The sequence below is a fragment of the Carassius auratus genome, chromosome 10 (assembly GCF_003368295.1).
Source record: "Carassius auratus strain Wakin chromosome 10, ASM336829v1, whole genome shotgun sequence".
In the NCBI taxonomy this organism is placed as follows: domain Eukaryota; kingdom Metazoa; phylum Chordata; class Actinopteri; order Cypriniformes; family Cyprinidae; genus Carassius; species Carassius auratus.
The window spans coordinates 7,416,960-7,442,073 of record NC_039252.1 but is presented as its reverse complement, the minus strand read 5'-3'; the positions used below and the strand labels follow the sequence as shown (position 1 = coordinate 7,442,073).

Below are 25,114 nucleotides of genomic sequence, written 5' to 3'. Positions count from 1 at the left end.
GAGGGACTGGTTTTATAAGAAGCTCGTCTGGAGGGAAGAAGCTTTTATCCAAAGTAACACATATTACACACACCAACAGATTTTCCTTAAAATATATTTTTAAGGTCAATGGAAAGATGATAAATAAACTATTATATATATATAAACATAAAAAATATTGTATTATTATTTTTTTTTTTACAGATTTTCATAAATATTATTATTCTTTATTTATTTTCGGTTGTACCACATGACACTTTGAACCTTGCCTTGTCATAAAAAGGTCCAATCATCTGACACATGATTTACTGTAATTTCCTGTTTCAACACATCAGAGTTCCTCAAATATTTGTAATTTTTAAACAAAACTGCTTCAAGAAACAGTAATAATAATAATTATTAACAAAAACCATAAAAAATCCTTTTCATTATTTGAAATAAAACAAACATTAAATTCAATTAAATTAAATATACAAAAGACATTTAATATTATTAAATATTAAAAGTATTTTATTTCAGCTAGCTGCCAATACAACTTTTTCAGTTAAATTGAATTAATAAAATAACTGCAATTTAAATAAATAAATAAATATATATATATATATATATATATATATATATATATATATATATATATATTTTTTTTTTTAATATATATATATATATAATATATAATATACATTTAAAGAGTTGTATTTCTTCATTATAATATCAGGACGGTTGTATCACCCTGACATTTTTGTCTTTTGGCTCCCTAAACATATCACAATTCAGAAGTTGTATTTCAGTTGAAATTCATTTCAATTCAGAAACTTCATCCATTTAAAGAGGTGTATTTCTTTATTATAATATCAGGACGGTTGTACCGCCCTGACATTTTTGCCTTTTTTCATGTTTTTATGCTCTAAACTGTTACTGAGGACTCTAGCGTTTCTTCTTTATATACACACGTACACACAACTGAACATAAAGAAGCTACAAATCACATGACAGAAGTTTGTGCGACCCTCTTGCATAAAAAAGACTGATTTACTTGCCGACGTGTAGAAGGTGTGCTCTCTGCAAAACTGGTCCACGATGGACTCGTTCTTCTGAAGCCTCCTGTTGTCCGTTTCGTTAAACCGTCCTCTAGCAATCGCTCTCAGCGAGTCAAGAGTCAAACTGTACCTGATGACTGGAGCAAAACACCCTTTGAAAAAGCTAAATTGGAAAGATTTGACTGACAACCCATAAAGCTTGCATCACTTCCTCACCCGTTTCTGTGTGCATGTGTTTGTCAGACTTGATTCGATATTGGAAGCACACTTCGGTCTTCACACATACTGTGGTCCTCCCTTGAACCTGACAGGTCTGCTGCAGATTGATCTTGTCAGGGTCAAAGGTCATATTGGCAAGAAGCTCTGCGACATCCCGAGACCTGGATTAAACAAATACAACAAGATGTTTACTTGAACGGAGGATTAATAGGCAGCTCGTTGTGCTCTGTGCAAGAACAGCTGGTTCGTAGATCACAGACTGAGTTCAGTTTTACTAAACGCTTCAGGTGGCCTCCAAAAATACAATATGTGGTCAATTACAGGCAAATTGAGAGCTCCTAAAAGGCTGGGTGGTGCAGTTTAGGGAGTGAAGATGGCAGAGGTCACTAGACTCCATGGCTTTGCTCTACAGTCGCAGGGTTTCCACGTTTAGGGGTCATTTTGTGGCCGTTCAGGAATCTGTGATCTCTATAGGGGATCTAAGAGAGGAAATGCTGCCAAGTGTTTATCTGATGGTTGGAGGCACTCTCACACAGTTTCACAGGGGCCAGCCGAAATAGGTCCCTGACGGACAAGCCTCTGCGATGTGGGATGTTTAGGCTTGGGTCCAAATTCGAGACAGCTGCTGCGGGCTGGGAACGAGAAAGCTGGACGTCCAGAGGGTAGTGGGTTCAAGTTACATACCCATGACTTTATTTTAGCCCTGGACATTAGTGGGAATTTGAAATGCAGTACTACAGGACATATTGAGAGGCATAAATTCAACGAAAGTTCACCAGAAAAGCGCGGCTCCTCCTATTCCTCCGATAGTGACGTCGATGATGCCATCATCATTCAAATCCATGATGCCGTGTATCGACTGCCCGAAGAACTTCATGCTCTCTCCGTCTCCTCCAGCGGCAATGCGCTAAACACAGACATAAACAGATCATATTTAAAGACGGCTAATTGCTGAAGGAGTTTATGAATGTAGAGCAGGGTCTTAAATAGGGCCGCAACACTGCAGGAGGTTCTTTACCTGTACATACTTCTCCTTTATTGATTTCTTAGAGCCGTGGTAAATATACACCGCCCCTCTGTGGTCGTTCTCCAGAGGTGATCCGATCACTATGTCACTGAACCCGTCCAGGTTGAGGTCGGGGACGGCAGCGATGGCCGTACCGAAGCGTGCGCCACAGGGCTCGTTCTTATTAACACTCTTACAGTTGCTCTGGGAGTGAGACGTACAGCACGTCTGATTCACCGGCTTCAGCGTCATCTCGTGTTCAAACAGCCCGCTCTGAGGAGTAACAACCAGACAAAGAAGATATGGGGAAAAAATGAAGGTTCGGACCCAGCCAGTCATTAGCTTCCATCCAAAGTTATGCTGGAAATCCAAATAAACTGTTTCCATCCCATGTGTTCAAGAGAACAAAACTGTCACCTCCAACTGAAGCAAAGTACTAATAATAAAAATGAAAGTTGCTGCAACTCTCCTATGTAAAAATGATTAGCGCCTCAGAGAAGCTTACTGTGTGATCAATATGACAAACTTGTTCAACCGACTTAAACGTAGGGTGACCATATACGCTGTACATACGAGACATGTCCTGGCCAGGATTTTAATATTGCCTAAAATATCCAAAGCAGTTTGACCAATAACATGCAGGTATTGTATATAGTAGGGCTATGTAAAAAATCAAATGCGATTTTCATGCGCATCTCGTCAGTAAAGACGCTCCTGTGGTTAGAAGTACATCTCCAGCATAGTGCAGATCAGGGTTGCAAGGTTTTCAAAACAAATCCTGCCCAGTTGCTTCTCAAAACTAGTCCAAAACTAGCCCAATCACGTTTCCAGGAGGTTCCCCGATAAAAATTGCATCCCGGGGCTAAAATAATTTTTTTTTTGGCAGGGTTGCCACGGACATGAAAAACAACCATGGACTCGGCAACACTGGTTCAGGTGGAGCGGCATTTACTACACAGAGCGGTAGTCTACCGACAAGCTACACAAAATCGCTTTTCAAAATCGACAAAGAATCGCCTGTGATTTTGAAATCGATTTTGTGTGGATTGTCAGTGAACTACGGCTCTATGTAGTAAAGGCCAACCAGTGTTGCCAAGTCTGCGGTTGTTTTTCATGTTTGCGAGTCAAAGCAACCCCAATACAAATAACGTGATGTTTAGCCCCTAAAATGCAAATTTTACCAAGGGAACCCCACCAAAAAATTTATATTTTATCGTCCGGAACGAAATGCGATTTGGCTAGTTTTGAGAAGTAATTGGGCAGGTTTTGTTTTGTAAACCTGGCAACCCTGATCTGAACGCATGTGCTGGAGATATACTACTAATCACAGGAGTGCCTTTACTGACAAGATGCGCAAGAATATTGCATTAGATTTTTTGCACAGCCCTAGTATATACGCTAATCGACCAATCGTGTGGATGCTCGTGAGAAGGCGAGCTCTACAGAGAACGATCAGAGCAATGCAAATATGCGCACGTGATTGTTCGTTTGTTTGCCTTGAGGTGTCACTACGCACCAATCAAAAAAAGACACTAAAGTGTGCAGCGATGCTTCAAGTCAAGCGAACGAACAAACATGCAAGAGCGATTCGAAAGCATAAGAGCTCTGCTCTCTTCTCTATAGCTTTGCTTCGATCGACCTGCATAGTACAAACAGCCGAAAACTGAGCAGGACGTGTCCCGTTTGAACAGCGCATATGGCCACCCTACTTAAACGAAAGCACAATTACAGAGAACTTTATCACCGAAACTCCTGAAACTCTCGCAAAACTCCCAACTGATCCTTCGCAAAGACTCCCCACATTTAGTTAGTGTCTGACTAAACCTGCCGCTCTCACACTACACAACATTGTGGAACAAAGAGGAAACTGAAAACACACAGACAGACAAGACTGAGCAGGTTACTTCTGGTATAAAATTACGTCTCAGATTCCAAATTTTGTCATTTGGTAAGAGATTCATGCAGCTGATGCTGTTTTGTTGCTCTTTAATGTGTCGTGACAGATCGCTATCACCTCAGTTCAACCGGCACGTGAACTGATCATGTCTTCTTTATTAGTTATAGAATACACAAAATAAACATGAACGAACATTAGAGGGTATCTTGTTTTAAGTGCATGTGGAAAGACGTCATTACACACTATCTTCAAGTTTGAGTCCACCAGCATTAATGTAATCTCCAGTCTGTTCTGTTTGTTGAACAAAACGGCAGATTTGGTGTTATGATTGGTCAGATCACCTGTCAATCAAACTCCCTGCAAAGCTTTCCATTGAAATTAATGGATTTACACCATGTTACACCATAGGATCTTGAACATTCTTCTTAGGAAACACTGTAAGAAGGTCAAAGACTTTTAAGAGGTTTTAAGAGTTGAATTCATGTCTAGAGATTGTGTTTTGATTTAAAAATCATGGAGAAAAAGCATGAACAATAAGTGCAATCAATACAGTTCTCCCTTGTAAACACTGACCAATGTACACCACCTCAAAACCGATGGAAACTGCTCAATTTAAGCCACTATTTGGAAGCAGTTGAAAGCAGGTGCTCCACAGAGGCTGGTATTTTGCTGGATATATTACAGTTTCATTAGATTTCCATTCCCATGATGCCAAGCTCCTACCCACGCTCTCCTTCCAGCCCTTCTGCTCTGGGAGCACTTATCTCAGGCTGAACACCAACACAACACACACTCCCAGAGGACAGGTCCAGATTTACAGCTCCCACATGCTCTCAGCGTGGGATGGTGGCACTACACTCCCCTACACGTGTTTTCAGTATGTGGAATGAGGCATATCACACACAGATTAAAGACACATACACACCTCATTGAGTCTGTAAATGTAGACTTGACCTTGTTCGTCCCTCTCTGGACCCATATACATGGGAGCTCCTACCAGAAGGATGTCAGTGTAACTGTCACCGTCGATGTCATGCGTCTGGAGAACACTGCCGAAATAGGAGCCGATCTAAGAAGAACATGACACACTTAATGAATACCACTGAGAATTAAACTTCAATGGAAACATGCAGTAATGAACATCTTATAGAAATAATGGTAATGAAAAAACATTCAGAGGTAAAAATTACATTACAGTAGTGGCAATTTGGGAAGGTACTGTGATATTCTTAATATTCATGAATATAAGTAAAAAAAACATATAATACAATAATTATTAACAATAACATTTTATACACATTTATTTATCTTTTTTATTAATTTTTTTTTGTCTCAATTTTGTTGTGGTCTGAACATATATATATACAGACATCCCAACCTGCAAAAAGTCATTTCAGGGAGGTATCCCAAAGGACCCCCCCCCCCCCCCCCCCAAAAAAAGGAAGCAAATACATCTCAGCTGTATTCACCCTCTCAGTGAGACTTTGCCTGAATCTGAATGGGAGGAGGAGAACTTCCCTGTACTTAGCCTCCTAAAATATTATTTCTATAAGCTATAGACCAATGTAATTATTTGTTAATTATGTTTAAATATGTAGATTACTTTTACTATTTATATAATCTGCTTATACAATTTATGTAAACTGCTTTTATTTATTTTCCATTGCAACTTTAAACAGGTCTAAAGAGTTTGTTGTTTTCATGTAGCCTTGGCAACTAGCCTGAATAATATGCAGATGAAATGAAACTTGTCAACTCACCTCAACATGCCTTTTGCAATCATTTAACCTGCCATGGGCAATGCTTGAGCAAGACTGTCATTATGTTTTACATCTATAAGACAGGGGTACACTTTCGTGTAGTCTGCCGTAAAATGTGTCTTATACTTTTTTTTTTTTTTTTTTGTGGCACTTTCCCTCTGCCATGGTGCTCTGTTTCTAGATAGATATAACTGATTAATTTTTTTCGGGAGAAGAGATAAAAGCCCGCCCACACTGACAATTGATTGGTTGATTTGCAGAAACAGGCCAATCAGGATGCTCTCTGTCTGACAGGCGCTTCGCACACACGCACATTAGCACACACACGCAAGGTCTCTCGCTCCCTCTCCCTCTCTGCCGTGCGCGCGCTACACGGTTTGAAACACAGTATCTGTTTCGCATGCGCGCTTTTGCTCGCTCGGTCTAGATTCCGGGAGATTTTAACTCATTTGCGGGTCTCAGGGAGCCGCTTTCAATATGCGGGAGACTCCCGGAACTTCCGGGAGACTTGGGATGTCTGTATATATATATATATATATATATATATATATATATATATATATATATATATATATATATATATATATATATATATATATTAATAAAATAATAAACTAATTTAATAATAAAATACTAAACAATATATATTTCTAAAATATATTATTCATGTTAAAATACATAATATGTTTATATACAACAATTTAAATAATTTCTTCATTTTCTTTTGAATTTGGTGTGGAATGTGATCTGAACCTGAACAAATTAAATTAGATAAATATATACTTTTAAAATCTAACTCTAAATCTGTTCTTGCAAGATCCACCCAAAACTGTTAGAGGTTGTGGTTATGAAGCTACCTGCTCTCCTTCCAGGGTCTGTGATATGGTGACATTTTCTCCGTCGAAGCGGTACACAGTGACCCGGCCGCTGTGGTTAAACCGTGGTGCACCAGTGATGTACAGCACACCGTGGGGTGTGTGTGCTGACTGCACATCATAACCTGCAAACAAGAAACCACACTGTAACCTTCACCATCACACAACTAACCCAACTTCACAGCCAGTTAAAGCAGTCTGCACGCCTAATACGAAACAGCTGGTGCCCAAATCATAAACTGTTTCTTTACTGCAGACATTGTGGGAATAATGCTAAAATAAACCAGCTTGACTGATTATCAATCTTTTTTCATAAATCAGCATTTGTGAAATGGTGCTTCCGTGCAGCTTGTTCTCCAAACATGTTCATTTCAACTTACTGCTTTTGTTTCTGGAGCGACAGCCTTAAAAGGGGATGTGCGGAGAGTGTGAGTGTTTGCACTTGGACTGTGAGTGTTTATGGGACAGCAGGAGATTGTGACAATGTGTTTAGACTACTAGGACCATACTGTCCTCTATTGTAAGCTTCCTTGTCTTTCCGAGGAGATTATTATGAAGGAAATAAAATTCCTGATATGTATATACAGCATTTTTATTGTCGATTATTTGGTACCCGAGACGTGTAATCATTCAAGTCCTTGACTTATTGTCTTTCTAGTCTTCTAGGCCTTAACTAGGCTTGAAGTTAGAGGTATAGGTAGCTGTTGCAATGGATGCGACACAAATACATGCAGTGAGTTCAAAACTGATACTTATAATATTTGAGTCCATCATTTTCTTTCTATGAATAAAAGTTGCACAAAAGAAGAAGTTAAATGTATTTTGTAGTCCTCACCTACGTATCCCGCCATGCCTTCGTATCTCTGCTTTACAGGGTCATGGAAGCTGTTTTTTTTGGGAACGACAAACTCTTGGCCAGACTGCATCACTACAGTCCCGTTCCAATCGAAAGCGCCCACGGCTCCCAGCATCACACCTGCCTGTCAGAAAGATATGCATTATGTTACATATATTACAATAACAAGCACATTTGAGCTTCTGCTTACTACATGTGAAGTGCTTTACTGTATGTGTGTGCGCTGATCAATGTTTATGTTTGAATAAAAGCATAAACTAAATCTGTTTAGCATATAAATCTACTTTGAAATGTCAAAGTTTTGGAAGAATGACTCTTTATGTAGGGACAGAATTCAAGCTTCGCATTTTTACTTCAACTTTCCCCCGAAACTTGCTCCATTTACTTCAGTACGTGCCACACACATACTTCATTTGTGTGATTTGGAGACAGTTTCTTTGTTCTATTCACATTTCATGACTGAGGCCCAATGTGTTTGCAGACTACACAGCAATGCATTTAAAAATGCTGTCTCTGTCAAACTGAGAAGGGATGTGACACGCTGACAGACATAGAGAACATCCTTCTGTGATTCATAACCAAACACTGAAGCGTTTGCACGTTAGTTACATTAGTTACGCGTGACACACCAGCAGCAGGATGTCAGATGAGATAAATCAGGCAACAGGACGGGGTCAAAATCTGATCTGAATTACAGTTCCCAATAGAGCAGAATGACAGGACACTTACTTTAGACGTATGAGCACTGAATCCCGACTGAGACATTTCCATCTCAAATGAGGAGGTGTGTTTCTCTGATGTGCCTGTTGGACACAGGACGTTTTTACATTTTAATGACATTAAACATTTTAAATGTGATTCACTTATTTGCAGTAAAAGTATGCTTAACTAAACAATTATGGTTAAAATTTTTTGGAAGAAACTAGGAGAGTCATGTTTGTGCAAAACTTGGCATCATGTGGATGTGGATGAGTTTGTTTCTTCATAAGAAGAGATTTGGAGAAATGTATCATTGCATCACTTCCTCATCAATGGATGCTCTGCAGTGAATGGGTGCCGTCAGAATGAGAGTCTAAACAGCTGATAAAAACATCACAATAATCCACACCACTCCAGTCCATCAGTTTATGACTTGTGAACAGAAAAGCTACGTGTTTGAAAGAAGAGGTGTTCACTTTGGGTGCTTATTAGTCAAAATTTCTAACTTCATTTTTAACATAATAAGCTTTTAGTCAAAATACCCATTCGTAATTCATAATAACACTTCCTCCAGTGAGTTCATCTCCTGTTGTCCTCCTCTCACATCAAAATCAACCAACATATTTGTTTAGAACTGATTTGACTGTTTTCATTTGTCAGTTTAACTTGTGCTTGATCGGTACATATTTCGCTCCTGATTCAGACGTGACATTTTAGCCAGAAGAAATGGTTGAAAAGTTACAAATGTCTAAATTATAGATTTGTTTCACAAGACATTCACTGATGGACTTGAGTGGTGTGGATTATTGTGATGTTTTTATCAGCTGTTTGGACTCTCATTCTCACGGCACCCATTCACTGTAGAGGAGATCCACTGGTGAGCAAGTGACGCAATGCTACATTTCTCCAAATCTGTTCTGATGAAGAAACAAAGTCAGCTACATCTTGGACAGCCTGAGTGTGGTAAACTATCAGCGAATTTTCATTTTGGGGTGAACTATTCCTTTAATGCCAGTCTAGGGGATTTTATTTGCCTGATTTATCGTATGCAATGTGAAAATTGTATGTCCAACCATATGTTTAATACTTAGTATTAGGAATCAAAAGATATTATATTAGGTACGTTACCCTCTAAGGCAAAGATCTTGCTTCCCAAGGCATCCACGATGGTCACTAGTGCTATTTCATCCGACACATTGAAGAAATGATCACTTTTGGGATTGCTAGCAAGGGATTCAATTTCGTCAGTAAACTTGCTTATTTCTTCACTGGTTTTATTTTTTCGATTATAGTCACCAAGGACCTGCAAAAGACAAAATGACATGTGCTACATTAAAAATGAACAGCAACCTATACTGTCTACTGAAACCATTGAATCCATTGACCACAGTATTTATTTATCATACATGGATGAATATACTTACAGCAACAGCGAACCGCTCAATCCCATCTTTTTCACACTCATCAATTACATTTTTTAAATTGTGGTGGTCATGTGACTCTCCATCTGTAACGATCACCATGACTTTTTTGACCCCTGGTCTTGCTCCTCGTTCCACTGTAAAGGCCTCTTTCCTTTAGAAAATAAACAACATAAAATATATATATTTTTAAATAAATTAATTTCAGAATATCTTATTTCTTATACCCCCTTTTGCTTTAAGATCATTCTATCCAGAATCATATCATTGCTGTTTTAAATGTAAAGCTTATTTTCCTATTTAAAATGACTCTTTGAATCTTGTTGTGTGATACCTTGCTGTATCGATGGCGAGAGCGGTCATGGTTTTTGTGCCGGTTATTTGAATTGTATTAGCAGCTCCAATGAGAAGGTCTTCTTTGTTATTGAACTTGTTGAGGTTGAACTCGTGGCTGACATTGTCTCCATAAGACACGATGCCCACCTGGAGAATCAAAAACCCAAACAAGGAAAGTCACACATAAAGCTCTATATCATAAAGAGATGCTAGAAAAAAGAGAGATCAGGTGGCCCTCGGACACACCGTTGTCTCTCTCTGCTAAACGTCTCTGTCTGTGCTGACTCAAAAGTGAAGTCACTCTCTCAAAAAAGCCCTGCAAACACTTATTTAACCCTGGAACATGTGATCTTCCCCCAGCTCAAAGTACTGGAGCTTATTTTCCAGCGGTGTGCTCAAGAAAGCCTTTATTTCCCAAGAATTAAAGCACCCAGTAGCTTCTCCATGGAAAGTCTTTATGCAATACTCCTTGTTATGATGTTAGTGTACGCTGGCGACCAACTGCGCACAACTTTGACAAAACAAAACACTCTGTTTTTTAACAAGTGCACACTTCTTATTATTGTGTATTTGTGTATGTGCTAGTCTTTAAGACACATTTCTATCACTGGTTGATAGATAATAAAGTTTTTTGAACTAAATTTGAATTATTTTTTTTCCATTATCATATTATTGTAGTATCATTCAGACACAATTAGTTTAAAAAAATTACTTTTTTTTGTTTTCATTTCAGTAAAAGTTTTATTTTATTTATTTATTTATTTTTTAATTTTTATAAGTTATTAGGTTGTTTTATATGTCTATATAGCTTTAATTTATTTTATCTAGTTTTATTTTAGTACATTAAATAAAATCAGGAATCATGAAATCACTCAAATTAAATCTAATTTATACAGTAAAATTAATGCTAAATATAAATAAATAATAAAAATACCAAATAATAAAATACAAATACCAATAAATAATAATACAATTTCTTTTTTACATTGAAATGGAAATTAAAATGATAATTTGGAAATATAAAAACAATATATGATTCAAAATATTAATAACAGTACATAAATAATACTAAAATTACACTTGTATACACATTTATTTTGACCTGTGTGGAAAAAGTTTTTTTTTCAAAAATCAGTGGGGTCAAATGCTCAGAATATCTTTTTTGAGGTTCAAAACAGGAAAGTCAGTCGTAGATATTTTAAACCAACCATTCCTTTAAAAAAGCAGCTTGTGTTAAAAAATCCAGCGATGCAGTAAGTGGATATTTTATTTGAACCTAATGTCATTTCTAAAGTGTTTCCAAACAAACTACATGGTTGCTCCCCAGAGAACTATAATAACACAAATCTCACCTGGGCTGGTCCGATTTTAATTTTCTGGAGAAATTTGACCAGAAATTGGGTGATGGGTTCCCAGGGGTAGATGCTGTTGGAACCGTCCAACACTATGACAATGTCCATTTCCTGCTTGCACTCTGAAACAAGCAAAAAACTTAATGAGCACCTTCATTGCAATTTCATAGCTCAAAAGAGAAATGAATACTGTACCACATTGTTTTCATTTAAATTCCTGAAATAAAGCCGGATGCCAACAGCCACTGGTAGGTTTACATGACATAGCTGTCTGAAACTCAACAAAAATGTTGAGCTGTGAAACTGGAAGTGACAGTTGTTGCTATGAAACATCATAGAGTATGTAAGTGTGTGTTTATGATGAGTCGCTGGTTCTGTGTTGCGTTGGGAGATGTCAGCTCTCCTAAACACTGTCCTAACATGGACATGCAGCACAGGGGGGACCGGCTGTGTGTTACTCGGCTGGAATGTGCTAATGTACAGTACACTCACAACGCCATGTGTGGCGTACCTCGTACAGTCGGAGCGATGGAGTTGAGGACTTTGAAGGAGGAGCTGACATTCGAGCAGATCCCAGTGATGTACTGCTGTTTTCCACACATGTAGCCGTACTGAGGACCACAGGCCTGTCCAGAGGGAATGAGAGAGAGAGGGATTGGAGAACAGGGTAGCTGACATCACATGAAACTTCAAAAAGAATGATTTTTTTTGTCTTATATTTTCATGATTTGGCTGGACAGCAAAGATTAATTTGCGTGTACTGCACTGGTGAAATAAAAATAAATAAATAAATAAAACTTTAACTGAAATTAAAATAGAAACAAAAATGCACATGTACACTGCAAGATTATTATGATTTTTTAAATAAATCACTCTCTCAGGCTCATCAAGGTTGGATGTATTCGACGGTAATATTGTGAAATATTATTGCAAATTATAAAAGCTTTTCCATTTTAATTTCCTTTGAAATTTAATTTATTCCTGTGAATTGTCACCATCATTACTCCAGTCTTCAGAGTCACATGATCCTTCAGAAATCATTCTAATATACTGATTTATTATCAATGTTGAATAAAAAAAAATATATATTCAAAATGATGCTGAAAATTCAGATTTGCATCATAAGAATAAATGACAGTTGAACTAATATTCAAATATAAATCAGTTATTTTAAATTGTAATATATTTTCATAAAAGTTTTTACAGTGCTTTTCATCAAATAAATGCCGCCTTGGTGAGCATAAGACACTTCTTTCAAAAATATTTGAAAATTACACTGAACCCAAACTTTTGAATGATAGTATAAACACATATATGCAGTCTTGTGGAATGATTATTCCATTTTTAATGTAACCGTTGAGAGTTGAGACCCCCCACAATGAATTATTTGATTTGTAATGTTTATGGAACTATTTCTGTTTCGGTCCTCTGCAGCATATGGGAGCTGGAGCTGGAGCTGCATTGGGAACAGCTGGAAACAATGTGTCGAAAAGCTTAATAGTACATGGGAATATTTATTAGGGGTGACATGCTGAACTCTGTTTCGTTTTCATTACCTTATATTAAACTGGTTACATGGAATATTTGTATATTAAAACATCATCTGTCTCACTGTAGGACCAGTCAAATACACTAGGGAAATAAAAAGTGCTGAAAATCTCCAGTTGTCACTTACTTTAAGTTCTGTGTTTCACACCTTGTCAAACAAAATCCTAAAGCATTTTTTTTTGTAATAACTTGGACTCAGTCCTTATGGGCTCAACTAAGATCCTACTGGATAAACCGAAATTCCTACTTTTCCATTGCATTTTTTTCTTTGCTCAGAATATCAGCTTATCCATTCGGATAGCACTTGATTCATTGGGGATTCCTGTTTGATCCCATTAAATCCAGGTCCATTTTTGAGTACCGGAAAAGCTTAATGCCAGCATGTAATGCCATGTTCTTTAATTATAAACATTAACTAAAAAAAACAAATGTTTCCACAAACCTTTTTTAATGTAATGATTTCAAAAGTCTGTGATCAGACACTATTAATTAACACTGGCTGAAGTAAAAGAAGACCCCAGTGCAAACACATCCCCAGATGTTCCCTACCAGAAAGCCACTGCCGTCTGGGTTAACCACCAGCGTTGTCCCCATAGTCATGTTTTCCTTCACTTCATTTATGTTGGGAATTGTTGTGCTTTCTGTAAGAAAAATAGACAAATATGCACTCACAGTGAAAATCCCAAGAATATCTAAACAAGAACTCCCCTGCATTTTCCCATATAAGCAGATTTAACATTTTTGTTCATACACACACCCTTGAGGTCATCTTTCTGCTTGCCTTTTTAAAAACAAAAGACATTGCTAGAGTCCTTTATGTGGGGTTTTAAATAGAGAAATAAACAAACACACAATGTGAAACAATGTGAAACAAAGTAAGCCATGGGCATGAGAACTAGTAAGAAAAATAATATTGTTAACCCGTACAATCTACATTGTACATTGAGACATAAACAGTGAAAGCACTGAGAGTACAGACGAATCTGTTCTGATGTGTCTGATTTTGAGTCAGATCCCTGAAGTAAGAAAAGACGACATGTAACTTTGAGTTATTTGGTGAAGGATTATTTAATTATGTGTGGATTAGACATTCAAATGTTTTTTGGATCACTTCCTGTCTAGGCCTCCTCTGAGAGTCAGACATTCAGGCCGAGGTTAATATAAAAACAGATTTAGCGCTACAGGCTAATGAGTCTTACAAACAAAACATTATATCATTGGTTTAAAATACAAATCAGAATAGATCCTACTGTATTTACATTCTGAATGCACATTCTTAGAAATTTTTTTAATTAGCATTCATGTTTCACTTTTTTTACTAATATTTTACAAGCCGCACCCAACATTTTATTAAAAAAAAAAAAAAAAAAAAAAAAAATTTGTTTGCAATGCATTATAGTTAGAGTACACCACAACTGAAAAGTTTGGGATCTGTAAAATTTTCACCTTTGAAAAAAGGTCTCTTCTCAACAAGGCTGCATTTTTTTTGTAAATAATAAAAATATAGTAAAAAAAAGCAATATTGTAAAATATTCTTACAATTTACAATAAGTGTCTTCTATTTGAATAAATGTTAAAATGTAATTTATTCCTGTGATCAAAGATGCTTTTTCAACATCAGTACTCCATTCCTCAGCGTCACATGATCCTTCAGAAATTTTGGAAAGAACTTCTTCATTCTCAAGTCTGGAGGAGTTTGCATGCCAAGTCAAAGTGCCATGTTAGTGCATGTTTATCAGCCGAAATCTGTGAGTACCCTTGAATCATGCTGCAGTGTTTCGGACCGTCAAATACCAACTGAGGAGGAAGTCTGTTGGCAATTTCTTGCCAACTGAGGTAATGTCTGTTAGCCTTCCTAGAACAAGTTTTCTGTTAAAACCGCACCCACAGTGTAAATGCAGACGGATTATACACAGCAATGAAAAAAAATAGTTTGCCGAAAAAATTATGGCACTAACCGAACACACAAATGCTTTCAGGAAGGCCACCTCTCACCTGGCAAAAGGAATTTTTCACATCCAGTTTTTACATTTTGTCCAACAGGGCACCTGTAGACGTCTCCAGTGCGTTTAGCTGGCTGTCCAGTCAGAGGAGAACCAATCAGAACCCTGCAGAAAAAAAGAGTGGGGTCATTCATCCCTGACCGCAAAAAACCCCTGGGCTTTGTGAGAAAGTGGAAACACGCTGAGCCAAAGTGCAGTTGATTGAGTCGCCAGTTTTCCAGAGGGAAAGGAAAGCATAACATAAATATGCACATGCTTATTTTTAATATTACAGTAAAATGGAACACATGTCAGAACGACGAGGAGAAAATAGTTTCTTTTTTTCGTTAACAATAACTGTTAGAGAGTTTGAATATGATGTTGAAGGATATGTGATGTTTCACCCTTGAAGCCCAATATGATTTATGCGTTTTACAGTGAGATAACATGAAAGGTTGTGTATGTTTCATTATCTTTTCTTCTATATCTGAGTACACTTAGCCGAATAAAGAACATTCGCAGTGTTCCTCAGGTTTCTGACAACAGTGCTAAAAGTAGATATCCTTGTGTAAGCATGTAAACAACTCAAGTCATTAACATTCCTGTGCACAAATGAGCCTTGAGACAGTAGTGGACACAAGCAGGAGTCCATGCAATCTTCCCTGGTTACAACTTCTTTGAACACCAGTCAACTCCAAAATCTTTAAATTATACTGTATGTTTTAGCCTTGACTGACTGATAATTCACAAAAGAAAATACAAACATGTCATTTCAAATTGCAAATTTGTTTGTGTCTGTGGAACACAAAATTAGAAATATTGCATAATGTCCTGGCTGTTCTTTTCCATATAATGATAATTTATTTGTTAAGTATAAATAATACTGAAATGTCACCATAAAGCAGCATGAAGTTTATCCACATAAGTCTTCTGAAGTCATACTGTAAGAGAGCTTCAAACAGACACTGATGTCTTAAACCACTTCTATAACCACTTCTAATTTTATGATGCTTTATGTCATTTTTTATTCTCAGCACTTTCCGCCTCCATTCACATTCAATGGATGGAAAAGAGCAGCAAAAATATTCTGCAAAATATATTTTTTGGACAAAAGAGGGGGAAGAAATCCAATCACTGAGGTTTGAGGAGACATGTGAAGTCAATTTAAGTCTTGTTCCTCAAATTTTTAGCTAATGAAAACCTTTTAAATAGAAATACTTAAAATCCAAAGTCAGCTTCAACAGAATATCAATGTAATTGATATGAATGTAATTGATATGTAATTGTAAAACGTTTTCCATTAAAAATTTTTGCTGCTTCTCTGTTATCATGAACCTCAAAAAACCCTAATGTACTCTTTAAAATCCATCCCTCGTCTGTTAAATCATCTAACTGGCAAGGTTTACAAGTCAGTCAAGGCCACCTGTGAGAGGTTTAGGGGTTTCACAGCAGCTGAGGTGTTTCTCTGAAAGTACTGTAGAGGGTTAACCATTACAAGTGGTGCTAAAACCTGCTGCTGAACCCATTTATAAGAGACTACAGATGTCTGAATTCACTGAGGTTTCGCTGAGTGGAACTGTTTCATACAGTAGGGAATTTGTTCCCATTTATTTATATTCGTAATGGAGTTAGCAGGCCTTAGTACATTAGCTTGATGACTTTATTGGGAAAAAACGAGCCATTACAAAAGCAGACTACATCAGTGATGCTCATGGGTTTACAATGACAATTCTAGCATTATTATGGGATGGTTCTGAGTATATTGTTTATTATGTAGTAAATTAGAGCATCAAAAACGTTTGCTATAGCGTCGTTAGTGCTAACACTTGTTTTGGTTGTACAAAATGGTAAATAGAGGCAAAAAAAAAGCAATGGCCAATCAGAATTCAGTATGCAAATATTACGGAGATTTTTAAACTTTCAAATGTAAATATTCTAATAATATACAGTAAATACTTCAATAAATAGCATACCTGTGGCCAGTTTTACTAACAGCTTGCATCAGCACAAACCGTATTTTAGTGTTAAAATTGTACTGTCAGGTTTCATTAAAGACTTAGGAGTTTCCATTTCAAACGCAAAATTTATGGGAGGAGAGTATTAAAATGAAACAAACAATATTAAGGTTTGCACTATTCAAATTATTGATATATGCACCAATATTTAATTCCCAAAAAATAATGATTTATACTATTTTGCGCTTACAATGGCTGCATTTGTTGTTGCTAGGAAGAGACACCAAAAACAAGAGAACTGAGAACAGAGAGCATGTGGTAGAAGGGAGAGGATTTTTTCCCACAGGTATTAATTTATTTTGAATGCCAGAAGAGCACATTATCCGAAAATGTTATTTGCCTAGCCATTATTTTTTATTGGCTTTAGAAAATAAAAGACACTTGGAATACTCAACTAGGAGTCACGCAATACCAGGCCTAGGGTAACATTTTCTGTAAATTTCAGAAACATTCCAGAAATTTTGGAAACTTTCCAGTATTTTTGGAAAGTTTCTAAAGAGGTCTATCAAACCTTCTTGCAACCCATCATTTTTGGACCTCTGGTTATTTTCAAGATACTGTGGCTTCTTTATTCTTTATATGCAATGAGGCTAATTTGCGCTGTGCTTGGTAGATTGCGTTGTTTGATATGTAAATGAGATGTTGCGGCTGTTTTCTTTAAAATTGCGCATTGGCAGTGTATCACCTGCAGAAATTTCCACGCCCATCTGCGTTGTTTTGGAATTGTGCTCTGATGCGAATTTGCCCTGTTTAGTGAAACTGGCCCCTAAGCATTTATAGATATGACGTGAAAACATACCACTTTCCCTCACTGTTCTCAAATTGTTGGACGGTGTATCCGAACATGTCCTCCACTGGTCCACTGAATGACATCTGGTTCTTCTCGTCTACATTGAAACATGACAACCATGGCAGCAGAGCTATCAAGAAACATACAATAAAAAAGACAACATAAGCATCACATACAATATGCATCTCACTTTATCTTAGAAATAAGACTAATGGTCAGACTAATTTGTCCAATAATAATACAAAAAAATGATTCCAATGAGCAGATAATATAAATGCTAGTATTTTCTTTAGCTGACTTGTTAATTCAATTACTCAGCTGTTTATTAATTGTTAAATATTTATAATGAATATTAATATAAATAAGTAAATAAACAAACACACAGACTTTCCATTTCCCCCCCTTTTTTGTTTTGGGAGAGAGAGAGAAATAGTCCCAGTTGTTCATGCCCAGTTGTGTGGGAATGAAACATGCAAATCCTAGGGGGAGCAATACACGCGTAGAAGGCAGAGGAATTTCACAGAGCAATGCGGAGAAGCTGTCCTGACCTATTGGACAATGTCCTCTTCATGAAGACCACCAGAGTCTGACTTTTTGTACTGTATATAAAAGGAGAACTAAATATAGTCTGTAATGCCTCATTGTGCAGAGGCCACAGAGAGTCTTTTCACATGTTGTGTGCAACGGAATTCCAGTCATGATTTATTCAATTCCAGGATTTGGACAGGAATTGTGAAGATTAACAAATCACTGTGGTGTTGAGTAGATGGCTGGATTTGGGTGAGAATACGAAGAGACAGAAATCCAGTTGTGCTGCCTTATGTCTGTTGTCATGTTTTGAGATAATGAAGGTAAAACATGTAGTCATGGCTCAATGAGGAAACAGGGAGGCTGCATTTGTTTGTGGTCACACCTTGTATGAATGTCCACTCAACAGTAATTAAGATTTCCAGCCAAGCCCCGGTTTCTATTGAGTCTTAAAGAGCCACACAGATGGGAAATCAAAAATTACCTGTATTACAGTGTATGGTGTAGCTGTCCATCAGTGTAAACAATGTGTAAAGTAATTAAACCAAAAAGTACACGATTTATAAAGTTATTGGCTTCTAAAGTAAGGAGTCGACTCTGAATCGCTGAAATGAGTCGTTATAGATTTCAAATATTTTGCCCATCTCTATGTACGTCACTAGGAACACTTTGCATAATAATCTCCGCCTACCGTCTTGGGAGAAACGGAACTCTGACCTGCCCCCCCCACACACAGATGCTCTGGTTGGTGTGGTGTGATAGCTTGGTGTGATAGCATCATGTCGAGGAGACAGTGTGTTTTTAACTGTAAAGGCAAGTTTGTTTTATTTTCACTGCCAAAGAATGAAGATCAGAAGAACCAATGGCTAAAATTCATTTTTACCACAATAACAGAGCAGTACAACAAATCCCTTTTATTGTGTTCACAACATTTCACTGATGACTGCTTTTCTAATCTCGGTGAGTTCAAGGCAGGATTTTCAAAGCGTTTGGCCATGAAAGAGGGTTCATTACCAACTTTATTTGGACCAACGAGCATCTCCGAATCACAACGCGAAGTATGATTATGAAATTATGTGTTTGTTTTCTCCCGAGCGTCTTATCAGTATGTGTGCTGTCTGCAGCCTGTCTGCGCTGATCATGATTTACAAACATTAAAATGAAGTGTAACTCCGTGAATACTCAACAAAGAGACATGAGAGAGATATCTATAGAAAGCTTGACATGTCTACTTTAAAACTAAACAAGTGCTGCCGAAAACAGATATTCTGTGATAAAGTAATCCATATGAAAACAACGCGATGTCTGTTTTTCGTGTCTCTCTTCATTATATCTAATGTGACCACGCCCCCGCGCTGAACGCGCTATTCAGATTCAAACTGAAGCGCGCGGCTTGAATACACCCACACAGAAGAAAAAGCAGCGAGACTGTTCAAGTTTTTTATTTTACTGTTTGCTTCGCGATGAGAAGAATAAGACATAATTCACCCCAAAAAGATGCTAACGCATTGTTTACCATGACGTTGTGTGCCGAACAACCAATCAAAACTATGTCAGTTGACCAATCAGAACACAGTATGCAACCGAAAGGTGGGGTTTAAGGAAACTGAATCTTTTGAACAGCTTCGCGCGAACCGTTTGGGGATCTCTGAGAATTGAGGTAATTTTAAAATGATATTTTGAAAAAATGACAATGTTTTTTAACCTTGGATGGATTTAAACCTATTGTACAGGACTTATAAACAGTGATAGGAAGCTTAGAATTTTCATCTTACTGGCTCTTTAACTTCTGAGGATGATATGCATGAAGAGTGACCATCTGAAAGACTAGCCCAAAGACCATTTATACACTCACCACTATGACAGGAAAGACTCAACCAATGTATTCTGGAAAACAAGCAGAAGAAAAAGATGATGAAGAAGCGCAGAAGAAGAAGAAACATGCTGACCAGTGGGCCTTTCCCGAAGGAACTGCTGTTTTGTTGTGCAAGTTCGATAAGCAGAATCAATTTCCTCTGCAATCTAGATGGAAGCAGTGTGTTTTGTAACGAGAAAGAACAAAAGTTGAACATAAAGATATTCAGGCTATGAAAGTGAAGAAGAAGACCAAAACAGATTAACACAATGAAGCTGTAGACTAAGAAGAATCTAAAGACGAAGCTAATAAAAGTGAAGCTCAAGAAAATGATGATGCAGAAGAAGCTGAAAAGAAGCTAAAATAAGGCCCAGAAGCTCAAGAAGGCCAGAGAGAATCTGAGGAACTTGAAGATCTATAACAATGAAGAAGATAAATAATGATTGAATGAGGAAGAAGAAGAAAATGATGATAAATCATAAAAACCACAGAGGACAAGCTTAAGAAAAGCACAATGAAGAACATCCAGAAAAATGAGAAGACAAATAATGATAACAGGAAGAAGGTGAAAGAAGAGAAGAAGGTGAAGAATCTGAAGAAAAAGCTGCAAAAAATTCAAAGGAGGAGCTGAAGAAAAACAGTGGAAGTGGAGGAGGTGAAGAATAGTAGAGAAACTGAAAGTCAGCGAAACAACAAATGTCTAACGATCATGTTTGGGAAAAGCAAGAAGAGCAACAGAAATAAGACAAAGAAGACAGACGAAGAAGACATGCGCCAACTCGTTCCCATCCTGAGGGGCAGCTGTTCTGTTTTGGGTCGGATTTGTAAGTTAGATAAACAGAATGAATTTCCTCTGCAATCTACTGACACTGTAAACAAAGATGTAGAGGGCCAAAGGCAACCGGACAGCTGGCTTCCTCCTCGACCAAATCTATCTCCTCACAGACACACACCATCCTCTAAAACCAGGAGAACTGGCTCCTCTCTTAATGAAGACGGTGTTTGTAATTTATAATGAGAGGAAAAGGCAAGACTTCCTGATGAGGTTTAAAACAGGACGCTCTCTGAGCTAGTGCTCTGCGAACACAGTGACACACACACACGTAACCTTGAGAATACATAAAAAGACAAGCCTTTAAAACACTGGCATTGGTGTTCAATCATTTTTGCTGGATTGGTGAATGGGAATGTCTCTCTCATCCATTCCCTCAATCGATGTGATTGATTTCAAGCTTCTACAGTAAGTCAGAGAAAATACAAAGGCAATTAGGTGATTCAAGATGGCCACCAGCCAAAGAGTCCCTTTGCATTGATCACAGATGGGGAAGACGCCCAGACACATGGATCACAGCACTCCAAGAACACAATTTATACTCAAGATTCAGATGCTCACGGGTTTCTCACTCTTAAAGAACAGCAGGATCCCTCCATAGATGGAATATAAACTATAAGTATTAACTGAACATAATAACTCTGAAGCACCAAACTGGAAATAATTCTATAAAATGTGACTATATAAATGTAAATTGTGGATACGGAATTGAATTAGAATATATTTTTATAAATCTGATTATATAAATGTAAATCAGAATATATTGTTGTAAGTCTGAATACCAAAATATATCTTTGTAAATCAGAATATAAAGCTAAAAATCTTTATATATAAATGTAAATCATGAATATATAGAAGTAAATCTGAATATTCATTCTGGCATATTTAATTTAAATTTTTGCTTATGTATAAAATAAACTCTCTCAGCTAATTCTGTAAATACAGTGTTTAATATTACTGAAATACTATTATTTTTATATTTTTAATATAGTTTAACAGTTTTTTTAGTTTCCATTTTCATTTTAAATTGATTCTGAAGTTTTAGTAATTCGCTTGTGTTTTTGTTATTTTTAGTTCTAGGTTTTTATGTTTATATAGTTTTTATGTACTTTTATTCCAATTTTCGCTTTAGCTATTTTTTGACAAAAGCAACTGAAATATAAAAGTTTTATATATTATTCATATTTTAACAATGGTTAATGGTTTTAAATGTTATTTTAGTCAACTTTTATACAGGGCGGTTTTTGGGAATGATTTACAGTTTTTTCAGTCGCTAACAAGCATTTGTCCAAGCAGTTGTCACATTTTCATAACTCTAAACACAATTAGCACAGCATCTGTCTATTGTGGCCATACTATTCACACATTTCAAGTCGTTTTCACACAATATGGGGTCAGTAAACACATTTCCACAATGCTTACATTTTCTGAACAGACAAGCTATACCTCTCAACAAAATTATGGATCGTTTGGTAGTATTTACAAATGTTAACACACAATATCCCACAATAGCAAAACAATGTTCCAAACCTTAGATACAGTATAAAAACCTCTGCTTCTGTAAAGATATCAGCTCAAAAACAATATATCTTAGCTGATTTATGTTGTGTAAATTGGGCCAACCACAACTGATTCCAATCTGGCTTAGACTCAATGGCAGGGGTTATTTTGTTTCTATTACATTGACACTTACAGTTTTTCTCAGTCGCTTTGGTACATTTCTCTAATCATTCTTGAGATTTGCAAAACAGTAAGTGCATTTTTCAAAACAACTCGTACAGATATCAAAACACAATGGATGACCTGCAAAAGCCAGTCTCTTGCTCAAAATCCTTAGTTCATCTCTCAAAAATAAATATCTGTGTCAATGAACATGTCAGTGCCATCAGAATGTCAAGTCCTTGTGTCATAGTTTACGGATAAGACAGTCAAATTGCTTAGTCATGTTGTCAATTTAACAGTGGAGGGATGTTCTGATGTAAACTACTGTATTGAACAGTATGCCATATGCTTATGTATGCCATATATCCATTTCAAAACTACACATTTACACATTACTGTTTGTGGGATGTTGATTGAAAGAGACTGGATAGAATTCCCAGTTACACTTTTACTAGTGGTCTGACCAAAAAAATAAAAAAATAAAAAATACTTTTACAATGCCATTGTGATATAGAAAAGGAAATATGGGAACAAAGATGAAAATAATTCAATTTTCAGAATTTGTAACTCTTGTGTTGTCCTTTGTCTATACAGTATAAGCTTTCCTACTGAAGATTCATGAGATGAACCTTTGAGCTATTTCAGAGAAATGGTTTATCATTGGTTTATCATCTACATTCTCTTCATTAGTCAAGATTCACTTGCACAATTCATGCCAAATTGACAAAACATCTAATAATAGTGTGTAAAAATACAAATAAAAAGTGTGCTTGGCAGTTTATGACAACTAGATTAACCATTTTGCATTTAATGACTTATACGATGAACTAAAGACTAGATGTTTTGGGGGGTAAGACTATTGCACAGAAAACTGTATAATACATTTTGAGCAACATGACATTAGCAACTGATAATGTAGGAAACCGCAGATAAATGTGCGTAATCAATTGCATGAATGTACAAAAGCAATCGCAACTTGTTCAAAAGAATGAGAAACTGGTTTTATGATGTGTATTACAGTTTTTTTCAATCGCTAACAAGCGCTTAACCATACTTCAGATACTTTTTCTAAACTCTTAACACAGACTCACACCTACAAAACACAATTGGCCAAATGGATAATTTTCTTCTCAAAAACACATTTTGTTAAATATATACTAAATCTTCATTTCAAAATAGAACACATCTTTATCTGCACACACCAACTTTAGCAAAACACTGGAAATCTGACTCAAAATTAAATTATTCTGTCAAAGAATAACACTTGTTTTCACCTCACAAGGTACATGCAGTCAATCAAAGTACACCAGGTTTCAAAATACTGGCTATTGTTGACATTACTAAAACTGCATAGACTTTTATGTTTCAGTTTTACAAGTATTTGCATGCAAAACATGTAATTGACTGTTTTGCACTAAATTTCTTGGTTTGGAACTGTATGTCCAAATGTACAGTAATGTTCACATTCAAAAGCATTCCAGTAAAAAGCTATTTTTCCCTTTACTGTTTACTGCAGGAGGCAGTACAGTAGAAACACGGTATGATAGAACAGAACAGGTTCGACAGTATTGCTTACAGTGAACAAAATATCAATGAAACACATAAGAGCATTCTGAACATAAAACAACAACAGCAAAAAGCCCAGATAAAAAGGGGGAGGGGGGTTAAAATAAAAACAATCTCTCACTGCTCCTGCTCCTCTCACTGCTCCTGCTTCTCTCACTGCTCCTGCTCCTCTCACTGCATCTCTCACTGCTTCTGCTCCTCTCACTGCATCTCTCACTGCTCCTCTCACTGCTCCTGTTCCTCTCACTGCTCCTGCTCCTCTCACTGCATCTCTCACTGTTCCTCTCACTGCTCCTGCTCCTCTCACTGCTCCTCTCACTGCTCCTCTCACTGTTCCTCTCACTGCTCCTGCTCCTCTCACTGCTCCTGCTCCTCTCACTGTTCCTCTCACTGCTCCTCTCACTGCTCCTGCTCCTCTCACTGCTCCTCTCACTGCATCTCTCACTGCTCCTGCTCCTCTCACTGTTCCTCTCACTGCTCCTGCTCCTCTCACTGCTCCTCTCACTGTTCCTCTCACTGTTCCTGCTCCTCTCACTGCTCCTCTCACTGCATCTCTCACTGCTCCTCTCACTGCATCTCTCACTGCTCCTCTCACTGCTCCTGCTCCTCTCACTGCTCCTCTCACTGCATCTCTCACTGCATCTCTCACTGCATCTTTCACTGCTCCTGCTCTTCTCCCTGGGCCCCTTGCTCTTACTCTTCCTCGTCCATACATTACAGTGTTTCTCCTTTTCTGTTTCTGTTTCCAAAAACATCACTCTTCAAAGTCCTCCTTTTACAGTTTTTTTCAGTCGCTAACAAGCATTTGTCCAAGCAGTTGTCACATTTTCAAAACTCTAAACACAATTAGCACAGCATCTATCTATTGTGGCCATACCATTCACACATTTCATGTCGTT

At 37.1% G+C, this 25,114-nt stretch overlaps 1 protein-coding gene across 1 annotated transcript in view; it reads right to left on the bottom strand.

The window, feature by feature from the left end:
- The window catches only part of itga1 (integrin, alpha 1), a 50,178-nt gene that overhangs the window by 9,055 nt on the left and 16,009 nt on the right, over positions 1 to 25,114 (bottom strand). Inside the window, exons 2-17 of the mRNA XM_026274557.1 lie at positions 17,782 to 17,902; positions 14,981 to 15,093; positions 13,535 to 13,626; positions 11,949 to 12,063; positions 11,438 to 11,559; positions 10,084 to 10,232; positions 9,753 to 9,903; positions 9,457 to 9,631; positions 8,359 to 8,432; positions 7,609 to 7,753; positions 6,756 to 6,898; positions 5,064 to 5,207; positions 2,254 to 2,514; positions 2,012 to 2,142; positions 1,233 to 1,396; positions 1,017 to 1,153 (exon numbers count right to left, since the gene is read on the bottom strand). Coding sequence (XP_026130342.1) covers positions 1,017 to 1,153; positions 1,233 to 1,396; positions 2,012 to 2,142; positions 2,254 to 2,514; positions 5,064 to 5,207; positions 6,756 to 6,898; positions 7,609 to 7,753; positions 8,359 to 8,432; positions 9,457 to 9,631; positions 9,753 to 9,903; positions 10,084 to 10,232; positions 11,438 to 11,559; positions 11,949 to 12,063; positions 13,535 to 13,626; positions 14,981 to 15,093; positions 17,782 to 17,902 — 2,237 coding nt within the window. The remainder of the gene's footprint in view (positions 1 to 1,016; positions 1,154 to 1,232; positions 1,397 to 2,011; positions 2,143 to 2,253; positions 2,515 to 5,063; positions 5,208 to 6,755; positions 6,899 to 7,608; positions 7,754 to 8,358; positions 8,433 to 9,456; positions 9,632 to 9,752; positions 9,904 to 10,083; positions 10,233 to 11,437; positions 11,560 to 11,948; positions 12,064 to 13,534; positions 13,627 to 14,980; positions 15,094 to 17,781; positions 17,903 to 25,114) is intronic.